General features: G+C 39.8%; 1 protein-coding gene across 1 annotated transcript in view; it reads right to left on the reverse strand.

Moving 5' to 3' along the window:
- Positions 1-12481, reverse strand: part of LOC128904750 (collagen alpha-1(XV) chain-like) — a 150951-nt gene that overhangs the window by 83233 nt on the left and 55237 nt on the right. The window contains exons 6-9 of the mRNA XM_054189417.1: positions 6625-6751; positions 4734-4852; positions 687-815; positions 34-60 (exon numbers count right to left, since the gene is read on the reverse strand). Coding sequence (XP_054045392.1) covers positions 34-60; positions 687-815; positions 4734-4852; positions 6625-6751 — 402 coding nt within the window. The remainder of the gene's footprint in view (positions 1-33; positions 61-686; positions 816-4733; positions 4853-6624; positions 6752-12481) is intronic.

A 12481-nucleotide genomic window follows, 5' to 3' on the forward strand; every position in this document is an offset into this window, starting at 1 on the left:
AGTTAACCAAAATACATATAAAAGAGTACTTACGGGTAAGCCGTTTTTACCAGGAATGCCCTAAAATAAAACATCTTTGTTAGAAAGTCAAATAAAACATTGTAGCCAAGAAGCAACAAAAGAGAAAAGCGATTAACTATCGCTTGATGTGCCATGCAGTGACAAAATAACAAACCAGAACTGTGACAAACACTGCCTCACAGTGTGATCTGTTTTGCACCTCTGTTTAATGGGACACGTCTTGTACTGATGGTTCAGAATGATGTTAAATGTGAAACATCCAGGGTACGCAGAAGCCACTGAAAGAAGGCATGTGAGTTCTGAAGTCCGGCAGCTTTGACCGTGTTCAAACATAACAGCTGGGAAGGTGGTACAGCACTGCAGAGGCTGCTTGAAGAGCTCGTAGAATTACTGCTCTAAGAACATGAGCGTGTTAGCACAGCAGTTGTGTGCCCTGTGCTTTGGGGATGATTGTCTGTCATCAGGCCCCTGTATAGCCATTAACACATGCGCAAAGCAGATATGACGCTCCTGAGTTGATTTGGTGGCGCTAAAACTCGTCTTGTGGAAGTATAACTGACAACAGTGTGTGAGGCAGTGGAGTTTCACCCTTTATGCACATGCGATGAATGACAATTACCCTTTCTGAAATACATGCATTCTTTCAACAGACAGAAAATACTCACAGGCTGACCATGTTGTCCAAGTTTCCCTGGAGATCCAGGAGGTCCATGACCTTTTTTCTGCACATCTTCTAGCCCTGACCTTCCCGGAGATCCTGTGGACCCATCCTCTTCTTCCTGACCATTCTGGCCCTGGGTAATTATAATGCAAAATATGAAAAATGTGTTGCATTACTTTTCCCATTTTTCTCTCTCTTTCCCCCCGCTCTCTTCCCTCTCTCCTAGAACCCCTGCTCTGTTCAATGCAGTCAGAAACCTGTTAGGCACCATACAGACAATATACTCCATTCAGCAAAGGCACTTCATATTAGAGATCATTCACGCAAGCACAAATAAATTGCTTACTGAGCTGGAAAAAATGAGACCTGGTTACCTGGATGCCAGTGGCCACGGTCTTATTTCATATCTGCACAAATCTGCACAGTCTAAATCAATAATGTAGTTTTGAAAAAGACCGATTTCAGAAACTCAGTCTGTCTGGGACAAAATTGCCAAGTTAAAAAGAAATGTTTAGGAATGCCTTAGCCAAATCCCCTGAGATCTACAACTCTAACACACAAGGATTACATATTCAGCTCATTTAAAAAGGAAAGTGTCAGAAGATGAAATGAGGAACCTGATAGCAAAGAGTAAAATAGACAACAAGCATAAGCAAAAAATTGCTAAGCGTCAGTATTTAGTCAAGAGAGAGTAAGAATAATAAAAAGAATAATTTAAATACACCAGGAACAAGCCCTTTCAGTGGTGAAGCTTTGACACTAATGCATATTTAAATTAAAATCCACTATACAGGACAGAACATTTAAGTCAATTTTGTGTTATATTTTGAAAAAAGCACTAGGACTTATTCACATTTTATAGCAGCAATGAAATATTTTGTGTTCCACTAGTAGCTAATGAAACTAGGAGGGATGTAATACAGTAACTACTCAAGCATTTTAAAGTTAGCAGGATGACAGCTTTCAGCAAAGGAGCTGCTAGCTGATTTTTTAAAGACCAAAGCTGCACCCGGGAAGGTTTAGGCTGGACATGAGGAAGCATTTCTTTTCTGAGATGCTGGTCAAACCCTAGAACAGGTTTCCTAGAGAGGTGGCTGATGCCCCAAGCCTGTCAGTGTTTGAGAGGCATTTGGACAATGCTCTTAACAACATGCTTTAACTTGGTCAGCCTTGAATTGGTCGGGCAGTTGGATTCGATGATGCTTGTAGGTCCCTTCCAATTGAAATAGTTCAGTTCAGTTCAGTTCAGTTCTGTTCTGTTCTGTTCTATTCTATTCTATTCTATTCTATTCTATTCTAAAATCAAAGTGTGAATGTAATGAATGCTAAATCAGCATGGTTTTGTCTGACACACAGGTCGCAATTTTCTTTGTTATATGTGCTTGATGACAGTAACACTGTTTATCTGACTTTAGCAAATTTTCCTGAGGGGCATTTGTCTGAGTGCTATACAACATTGAAAAAATAATGCCGTGCCCAATCAGTATAATACATATTAATTGGATTACAAATTGCGTAACTTGTACAATGATAAAATTACAGAAGATAGGCCCACCTCTACTATGTACTCACAAAGACTAGTTTTCAATGCAGTAACAATTTTTTTACTATTATTTTCTAAAAGGTTGTTCGTTAGCATAATGTGTAGCCATCTTGGGTATCTCTGTGGTGAAAAGGACGAGGAAATATGAATAAACTCAAGAAAAAAATTGTAAAGATAAGTAAGTAGCAAAACTGCTTGTCACAATAGATTTAAGCTTTTTGTGTCACACTACTTAAACGAAGACTGGATTTTTATTTAAGAAAAATAGCTCAAAACTGGAAAAAAAAAAAAAAAGAGATTGTAAGAAGAATAGTTCATCCTGACATTAAAATTGCTGCTTTTAAAAAATGTGAATACAGACATGAAAATGGCAGAGGAATCATATTTGGAAGTCCTCCAACAAATATTAAAGCCATTTCTATGTCAGCTCAAATGGATGGTCCTTAACCTAATGGTTCACCATTTTTTATAATTTACCACAATAAACACAGAAACAGCAGAAGATCCTGTAAGGAGCAGCTTGAACACTTGAACAAAACACACAAGGTAGAACTTCAGTTCTGTGTTTCTTGACGCTGGCTGTTTTCTGGCAAACAGAAGCGGTCATAACCCACTGGAGTTTCAAGCAATACAAAGAATGGACTTTTGGCACAGAAGTCACGAAAGCAAGAGGAAGGAAAGGTGGTTATTTAATTTCTGCTTAGAAAAATCTGTGGTGTCTGTTGGATCAGGAATGTTAATTAACGAAAAAGGTACTGCTAGCTGATTATTTTGAAATATGGCGACAAGTAGGGCAAGTATTTGAGCAGCTGGAGCCCTCCCACTCACCAGATTCCAAAGGAGGGGTGTACATCATTTCAATTTGCAGAATCACACAGGTTACGCGTTACCTTACAAACGCAATAGGCACAGCACCTTTCAAAGCCCAGTATCGCGCCAGAGAGAGTGACTTGCTACATATGGCATAGCCACTCTCTTTGGGGTTTCTGGTGCCTGCAGTCACGTAGGCTGGAGTACTCTCTATTTAGGAGTTAAAAGGGCTGCCGTTTTTCTTAGCACTGTGTGAACCTCGAAGTAGCAACAGGCTACCTTGCATTTTCCTTTCATTTCCTTGTCTAGGATCCAGGCCCACAGGAGTCTACCCAAAAGGGATTTCTGATTTTATAAGTGATTTGACAAAAAGTGATATTGAAGATATGACTAGTCTCAATTATATGCATGTAATTTACAGTTATTCCTGGTCATGGCAGAATGGAATTGCCAATTAAATTACGGCCCATCTTTGTCAGAGTTTCCTCTGTTCGGTAGCGGACAACTCACTTGGTGGTAGCACGCAGGCTTTCTAAAATCTCCTTTTCCATTAGGAAGGATCCTGAAAGGAATTCCTGCTTGTACGCCTACAACAAGACAGCCTGACCAGGACTTTTGGAAGGCATCTCTGACGGGTGAAATATGTCCAGTTATTGCCTCTTCTAGAATATTTCTAAAAAATGTGCTGGCAGCCTAGAGAAAAGCTAGGCATGTCTGTCAACAGCCATGTAACTGCTCTGACACAGATATGAGTAATACAAGGACCCCAAAAGGTTGTTCAGCCTTAATATTTTATTAGTCAAAGCATCTCTTTATTGTGAGAGCCAGGAAACCTGCTGGCTACTTTTTAAATGGATTTTTCATCTCTGGGTGTTAACGTACGCAGCTGTCCGGAGGCAGCGTATACTGCTTACTTAAAGAAATAAGTAGGAGTTGCAGACACTTTTCCAGTGCAATCCATGCAGTCATTCCCTTGTCAAGAAATGGAATATAGGATCAACCTCTTGGGTGGTAATTCAAGATTTGGTTTATAAAGGAATAATTTGCAGAAACTACAATTTTTCAGAGTAGTCTGTGGGCAACCAAGGAAAGCCAGCGATACACGTTTTAGGCATGGATTCCTGCAGACTCTAGTGCATTTAGTGTTAGTCTTCTGTTTGGATCGCCTGATAATGAATCACTGTGATAATGAGGTACTTCTTTGCACTTGGTACTTCACACAGAAGCATTTGGTGAGCACCCAAAGGGTGTAATTTTAAATCCATTTACATACCATACTTCTGAGGAGGAAGCAGGAATTTCACCTGCAAGGCAGTTACCGTAAGACCAAGATGCCTGCTTTTAGGGAATAAAAAATGTGGGCTTTTATAGTGAGGATTTAAGTTATCTTGTTTGTTTCTCACTTTCTTAAGTGCAAAACAGAAACAGGCAAAACTGAAAGAATAAATTCATTTTGTTAGTCAAAAATCTCAAGCCCATTTAAATGGTTATGGATCCAAACTTCTGCATGGTGTCAGTGCTTTTCAGTCTGATGTTATGAGAGGACGTTTAAGAATTTAAAAAGTAGGCGTTTCTGTTTCGGCATGCTGCTAAGATGGAATAGATAAAGGTACTAATTCAGAAAAGCGCCTAAAATTCGTATGTTTTCCTGCTCTTGGGAGAAAAAGATTAGGCATATGATAAACCCATTGTACAGACCTCCTCTCTGCTTACTCCTGGCAAAACACTAGCACCAGAGCCATTTTCTTCTCTTAAGATTTCCTGCGTGGCAGTGGTAGACTCACTGTTGTCTTGTCCACTTTCCGTGACAGCTGAATCTGAAATAAAATAATCACTTGTTAATGAGAGACGAGCAAAACGAAACCTGCCCAGAGGTATTTATCAGAACGCAAATGCTGCAAGTTGTATGAAAAAATAAGTTATTTAGCTTATGACCAAAATACATTCCAAAGATTAATATTAGTCATCTCATAACTCTGAAAATTTTAAAAGGAAAGGAAAAAAAAGAAAAAAGTGAGACTAAAATTATAAAACAAATGTTTATTTTAAGGAAAAAGACTGTATTGCATGATCTTTTGCCTCAAGCTCTAGTCTAGTGGTTGCCTGTTTTTCATCTATGTAACAAAAAAATAAGAGGTATGTATAAAAGGTGCTATCTGAAGTATGTATAAATTTAAATAGGAACATTGTCTTTGGCCTTATTAAGATAACTAGTTTTACTTTTTGTTTTCTAGGGCTGTACTGAAATTGTCTTACTAGTGGAAGACTAGATTCCTCAAGTGCATCATGCCCTGCTCTTATCACTTTGCTGCCTACACTTACAACCATTACACCCCATTGGTGCCCTAGGCAGATTCACATCCTTTGCAGGGAATGCAAGTAGGATATAGTTGTTTGTTCAGTGGTGATATTCAGTTTTACGTGAATGGCCGTGCTTCACTATAATGGAAGGTCATCAAATTAAATACTCATCTTAAATTCCTTTTAAAGGAGCCAAATGGCTTTAGAGCCAGTAGCACTATTTGTAGAGGTATCTCTCAAGAAGTGCCATGTTTTACCCTGACCTGACACAGGATTGTTCTCCTTTCATTCCCTGTGCCTAACACTTGCAATTTACTGCAGTGTTGTGGAGCACCACAGCAGCAGCTCATTCATTTTATTCAGCTTATTCATTTTATCCAATTTATTTTTTTTCTTTTTCATTTTAAAATATAAACCATAGTTCTGTAACTGAAACTTCCTCACTATAGAAAGGTAAATCTATTCTCTGCATGTTTAACAACAATGACTGAGATAAGCACCTATTAGAGGTGACATTGAGGTGCTGGAGTGTGTCCAGAGAAGGGCAACAAAGCTGGTGAGGGGTCTGGAGAACAAGTCTTACAAGGAGCAGCTGAGGCAACTGGTATTGTTTAGCCTGGGGAAAAGGAGGCTGAGGGGAGACCTTATCGTTCTCTACAACTACCTGAAAAGAAGTCATAGCAAGGTGGGGCTCAGTCTCTTCTTGCAAGTAGGAAGTGATAGGACAAGAGGAAGTGGCCTCAAGTTGCACCAGGGAAGGTTTAGACTGGATATTAGGAAAAATTTCTTCACTGAAAATTTTATCAAACATTGGAATGGGCTGCCCAGGGAAGTGGTGGAATCACCATCCCTGGAGGTATTTTTTAAATGACGTGGTGCTTGGGGACATGGTTTAGTGGTGGTTTTGGCAGTGTCAAGTTAATGGTTGGACTCAATGATCTTAAAGGTCCCTTCCAGCCTAGATGATTCTATGATTCTGATTCTATGATATGGAGTGAAAAATGAGAGATATGTTGGACAGTGGCTGTCGTTGCTACCACTTACCTTTGCTGCTGTTAGCAAACTGCTAACTGCAGTTTCAGAGACCTGCAGTTTCAGTGACCAAATGTTTGATGCACCAATTCTTTTCTAACACACAGGATGTCCAAAACCATAGGATTTTCTATTCCTGACACTGCTCAAAATATGACAATGGCTTTTCATACACAGGGAAATGATGGACTCAGACCTAGGGAACATAAATGACCACCCCCTCCACCCCCCAACCAAATAAAAAAAGAGGCAGTGCCTTGTTCTTTAAGTTTAGCTGCTCCAGAGATTTCTTCTGATCTGTGATTTCCAGAGAAATCATTTTCTTCCAAATAAGACAATATAGCTGGGGGGGCTTCCACTGGCTCAGCCAAGGTATCTTCAGGCTAAAAAACCCATAAAAACCAAAAGAACTGTTTAGAGAAAAAGCTTATTGCATATTTTAAAGCATGAATCAGTAGATTACCTTTCTCAATGCACAGTGATCAGAACTATCACATTTATGAAGCAAAACAGAAATCCAGATCTTTCCCACTTAATATCTTGCCAGTGTCTGTCCTTACTCTCATGCTGCCCTTAGAAACATTAACTGTCATTGCTGTCATAAAAACTGACATTTATTTGTGGCCAATATATACATCCTCTTCTGTTTACAAGCTTTTAATTTATTTCGCCTTCTATTTAATTTTCCTCTTTAGAGTACACGTCTAATTTCTGCTTATCAGCACATCACACTAATTTAGTCTAGCTCTTGAGAAAAACTAACACAATACCTTTGAACTCCATCCCTTCAAACCAAGTGGTGTACACGTGACAAACCCATAAAGAGGGAGAAAACCACAAGGACTGTAAAGTTATCACTGCAAGTTTAAAAGCCTAGAGCTGGCTGGTACCCATCCTTCTCCATTCCGGCTGTCGGTGGGCAAAAGGTGGCCATTTCGATAACCTGGTATCAGATGCATGCAGGAATCGAAAGAGCCTACTCCCTACTGTAATTGGAGACCTGGAGAAGTGCTGTCTCAGTGTAGCAAGGAGATTACCAATGCAAACATGCATTTGCAGTTTAAATAAAATTTAAAAGCTATTATGTTGCCATGGTAACCTGGAGCAGACTTAATGGGCCAAGCATCCTGGTCTTGAACCAGGTTAAGATGTGCAAAATGGCACAAAAGGGCTCGCTGAAATAGTACCTGAGTTGTCAGCAAAAGGAAGAGAGGTAACATCACTGGAATGATTTTTATCCCACTGGTTTTGTATCCTAATAATTGAGGAAAAGCTTCAATGTACTTCTTGTTATTAAGAAATACATTGAAAATAGGCTTTAGGTCTCCATTTAAAGGGGAAAGGAAATTTTCCACAGTGGGCCAGATCTGATCCCGCTCTATCTGACAAAGGTAGTTTCATTTGATTTCAGTTCTATTTACTCCACTTGAGAAAGAAACAAATGCGTGTTTCCTCTCTCTTATTTCTCTTACAACTATATACCTTGTTCTTGACATTCTGTGTAGGAATATGTCAATTAATCTTAAAGACCAATAAACCTTTGTATGCAGCCTGTTTATCTGAACCGTAGTAAACTTACAATGTTAAGCTAGTCATGTACTACAGGGTTTTGTGTTTTAAAATTCTTAATAAGATTGGGTCTTGGCTACTTTGAGAAAGGAGTAACAACTTTTCCCTTTAAATGCAATGTCTGGTGACTTCCCTCTTCTGATGCAGAGTAACAAATACTTCAGATGAGCAGCAGAAAATAATTCACACAATTCACAATGTGCTTAATTGTACAGTCTATAAAGCATTCCTGATATTCATTTCTCACTGGGAAGAAAAATAAAGCAATAGTAGGACAAAGATTTAAATGTTCCTTTTTGAGAAATAATTTAAAAAGCTATAGAATGGAAAAAAACCCACCCAACATATAGTATTAGTAAATGTCCCAAATCTAACTCTCTGCCCTAGAAAATAATGGGAGAAATAAAGACACTAACTTGAAGATAGTAGAAAAACAACCCAAACCTCACACTATGCTCATAAGAATGTAAACTTGACAGATAATAGTGATCACCTGCCTAATAGATAGGATAATGAAAAAAGTACATTGGTAATTTACCAAAGGGATTGGAAAAGGAAAACAACAAAATCTCTTGAAATAATCCCAGTTAGTTTAGACATGAAGACATATCTGTGGAATAAAGAAGTGATCAACAAAGTTTAGTGATCAACATCAGCCAATGGAGTTGAAAGGACTTGTCTAGCGAAAGAATGGAAGGGTGGGTATTCTCTACTTGTCCACAGGTACTCCATGTGCAGAGAGACAATGGGAAAATGGGTCAGGAGATTAGAGGTGGGCGTTTTAACAGCTTTCCCTGCCTCATAGAAATTAAAGCAGCTGTCACTGCATGTGGACTGCCCACAGCAGTCTTCCTTACAGAGCTATATTAGTACATTTGTATATATACGGAGCAGTATTTGTGTAGCTGATCGGAAGTCAGCGAAGCTCTGAGAAGCACTAAGTCCTCTTGCTTTCCCATCTGCAGCTCCTAATGAATAGAAGAGGAGAGGACAGAGAGGACAGCCAGCTACAGTCTAGCTCCTGCAGGGGATTGAACTCAGAAGAACTACCTAAAAAGAGAGCTATTAAAGGTTATTCCTGGCTCTGTGCATAAAACCAGATTCATCTCAAAACTTTCCCCCAGAAGAGAATGCTTCTTGGGAAACTCACAGATATTATTTTCTCCAGATTTTCTGCCCACTGGTGGGAAGGAAAAGACTTTTTGTGCCACCTAGACCATCTCCTTGTAATTTAGGCTGCTGCTTTGACAGTTCTTAGCACCCATAGGTGCACCCCAATTCAGACACTGAGGACTTTCCTCCCTCAGGAAAGGTCCAGAATTCACAGAAAACCCTCAGTAACAGGAGAGAGGTCTGATGTGCATGCAGCAAGAGCTGGGATCTTAATCACTTCCTTTGAGGTGATAGCAGGAAGAGATATTCCGTAGTCCAATCTACATCCTCTGTTTCGTCATTAAATTTTGGGGGGTTTTTTATGTATGCCTTCTATCAACACTTGTTTTAGCATTCCTTAGCTGGGAACACAATGGCTTCCACATTTTCTGGGAGACAAATAAGCAGCCTAAGAACTAAGAGCTTAGCCTGTACCCATGATTTTCAAGGAACACTGTGGGCACCACATTGCCTGGTTTGTTAAGAAATAGGTAGGGTTTCACTGAAGGATCACACTGTTGAGGACAAGCCTTCATTCTGGGCCTCTGTAAGAGCCCAACAGGTCTTCCCAGGGTCTCTGGTCTCTGATCTCGGTCTTTTGTGTTCAGGATGATGTTCAGAATGTAAGAATGGAATTTCTTGAATGTAACCTCTGCCACCACAGGCACAACAGCAAGGTAAAGCTTGTGTAAATGTGACTTAGGAATTAATTACTCCTTTGGGAAAGAGCAACTTCACTGTAACTTTAGACTCAATTCTTTTGTGTTAATGATACATTTTCTTTGGTATTCTGTCCAGTCTATGTCCAACCACAGGGGACTTGAAAAGACGTAGAGAAAAAATGGCCCCCAACCCATGTCACTGCATCACGAGTCACACAGGTTACATGGACACATGGAAGAAATTTTAGTTGGGAGGAACTTCTCGAGGTCACGTAAGTAGACCACTCATGTAAGTAGATCAGCTCAGCCATGACTTTGTCTAACCAAATCTTGAAAAATTCTAAGGATGGAGATTTGATATCTTCTTTGGGTGAAATGTTCCAGTAATGCACTATTATCCTATTAAAGGGTGTTTTCCTGAAATACAACTTGAACCTCCCTAGCTACAACTTGCAACTTCTGTTGTCTGTCACCACGAGACAAATCTGTTTCTATGCTTGTTTGAGTCAATATGTATAAAAGTGTGTGTGTCACTTCTGTAAAGACCACAGATTAAATAATGAGGGACTAGGTTATTGAAAGGTAAAATCTGTTAGTAGATTTTATATTTATCTCTGAATTAAGAAACAATGACGAAGACAGAATACTGAATACTAATACGCAATACAGAGCATACTTTATAATCCCCATAAAAAGAATTTAGAACTTTTTACATTTCTTGCAATCAGTGTGTGCATAATAAAAAAAAACAGTTTAAAAATGGCAAAACTCATTTGGAACATTTACTCTCAGATTATTACATTTACTCTAAAGCCAAAAGAGCAATCCACATCACTACAGGCTGTCCAGCCTTACCTTGATCTCTGGGAAAATCATGAGGCAGGTCCTGTTGGAACATGTTTTAGGGCATATGAAGGAGAAGACAGTAGCTAGGAACTGTCAGCATGGATCTACCAAGGGTAAATCATGCCTGACCAACTTGATTGCCTTATGTGATAAAATGACTGTATGTGTGGATGAGGAAAAAGCAGTGGGTGTCATCCATTTTGATTTTAGCAAGGTTTCAACACTGTCTTCTGTGATATTCTTGCATCCAAGCTAGGACACTACAGTCTGGATGGGAGTGCAACAAGATGGGTAAAAAATAGTTGGATGATTGAACTCAGAGCATAGTGTTTAATGGGACATACTCAGGGTCCATCCTGGGATCTGTTCTGTTTAACATCTTTGCCAATGACCTGAGAAGGCAGCAGAGTGCTTGCTTGCTCATAAAGTTTGCAGATAATCCCAAAGTGGGAGTTGGAGGTGCACCAATCAATATGCTCAAGTGCAGGTCTGCAATCCAGAAGGACCTGGACAGGCTGGAGGAATATGCCAACATGAACCTTATGAAACTCAGCAAGGACAAATGCAAAGTCCTTCACCTGGGAACAAAGAACCCCTTGCAATGATGCAGGCTGGGCACAGACAAACCGGGAAGCAGCTCTGCAGAGAAGGACCTGTGGATCTTGGTGGGCAGCAAGCTGAATATGAACCAAGAAGCATGCCCTGGCAGCAAAGAAACCCATGTTAACTCTGGCTACGTGCTAGTAGGTCTAGGGAAGTGATTATCCCCGTTTATTCAGCACTTGTTAGACAACATCTAGAACATTGTGCCTGGTTTTTTCCCCTGTTACAAGACAGATATCAGTGATCTGAGTTCAGCAGATAGCTTACGAGACAGACAAAGGCTGGAGCACTTGTCCTGGGAAGAAAGGCTGAAGGAGCTGTTCTTCTCAAGCCTGGCGAAGAGAAGGCTTATGGGAGACCTAGTGGCAGCCTACCAATAACCGCACAGGGTTCATCAATCATACGGAGCTAGGCCCTTCACAGTGGTGCTTGGCAGTAGGAAAAGTGACAATGGGCAGTAAGTTGAAACAAGAGAGGTTCTGATTGGATATAAGGAGAAACATTTTCACCAATTCACCAATTCAAAGACCTGCATTGGAACTGGCTGTACAGTGAGGTTGTTGCAGTCTACATCCTCAGATGTTCCCAAGAACAGACTGGAAAAAGCTCTGAAAGGTGTGATCTGACCTGACTGATAATCCCATTTTGAGCAGGAGGTTGGACTAGATGACCTTCCTTGCAATCTGAAATATTCTATGATCCTTGATTGTATTTTTGTGACTGTTAGTTCATAAAGATGCAAAGTTAATGAAAAAAAAAAAATGAAAAAAAACCGATAGTATTGTTCCTGGAAAAAAAATCACACAAATCCAGTGCTGTAACATACATGAAATGGCTTGAACACTCGTGAACCAGTAATGAAAATTGTTCCCTACTTTTCCTTTCTGGCAATGTGTTTCCAACATGCAGAGTGGTTCAGGCTATATTTTTCTGAAGAAACCTATAGGTAAGACGTGCCAGGGATAGTTTTTGGTTGGATAATCAATTAGCAGGGAATCCACAGAAAAATTCTTTATGAGGAGGCACCTCTTCTTTCTACACATGTTAAACATGCCTTTTTTGCTGATTCACTGAGGTCTTTTAAGCTGATTCACAAGGCCCATTAAGTGGAAACATGCTGAAATAATGCAAAGAATGCTACCCATTCCTACTGCACAGTACTGAACTACTTAGCAGAAAAATACAAACTAGAATATGCACCGTCAACATTGCTAAGTGTCTTTATTCAGAGATTGCATTTTCAAGAATGACCTTTGACTTGTTTTATTCCAGCTCAGCATA

Source organism: Rissa tridactyla, chromosome 2 (genome assembly GCF_028500815.1).
Source record: "Rissa tridactyla isolate bRisTri1 chromosome 2, bRisTri1.patW.cur.20221130, whole genome shotgun sequence".
Taxonomy (NCBI): domain Eukaryota; kingdom Metazoa; phylum Chordata; class Aves; order Charadriiformes; family Laridae; genus Rissa; species Rissa tridactyla.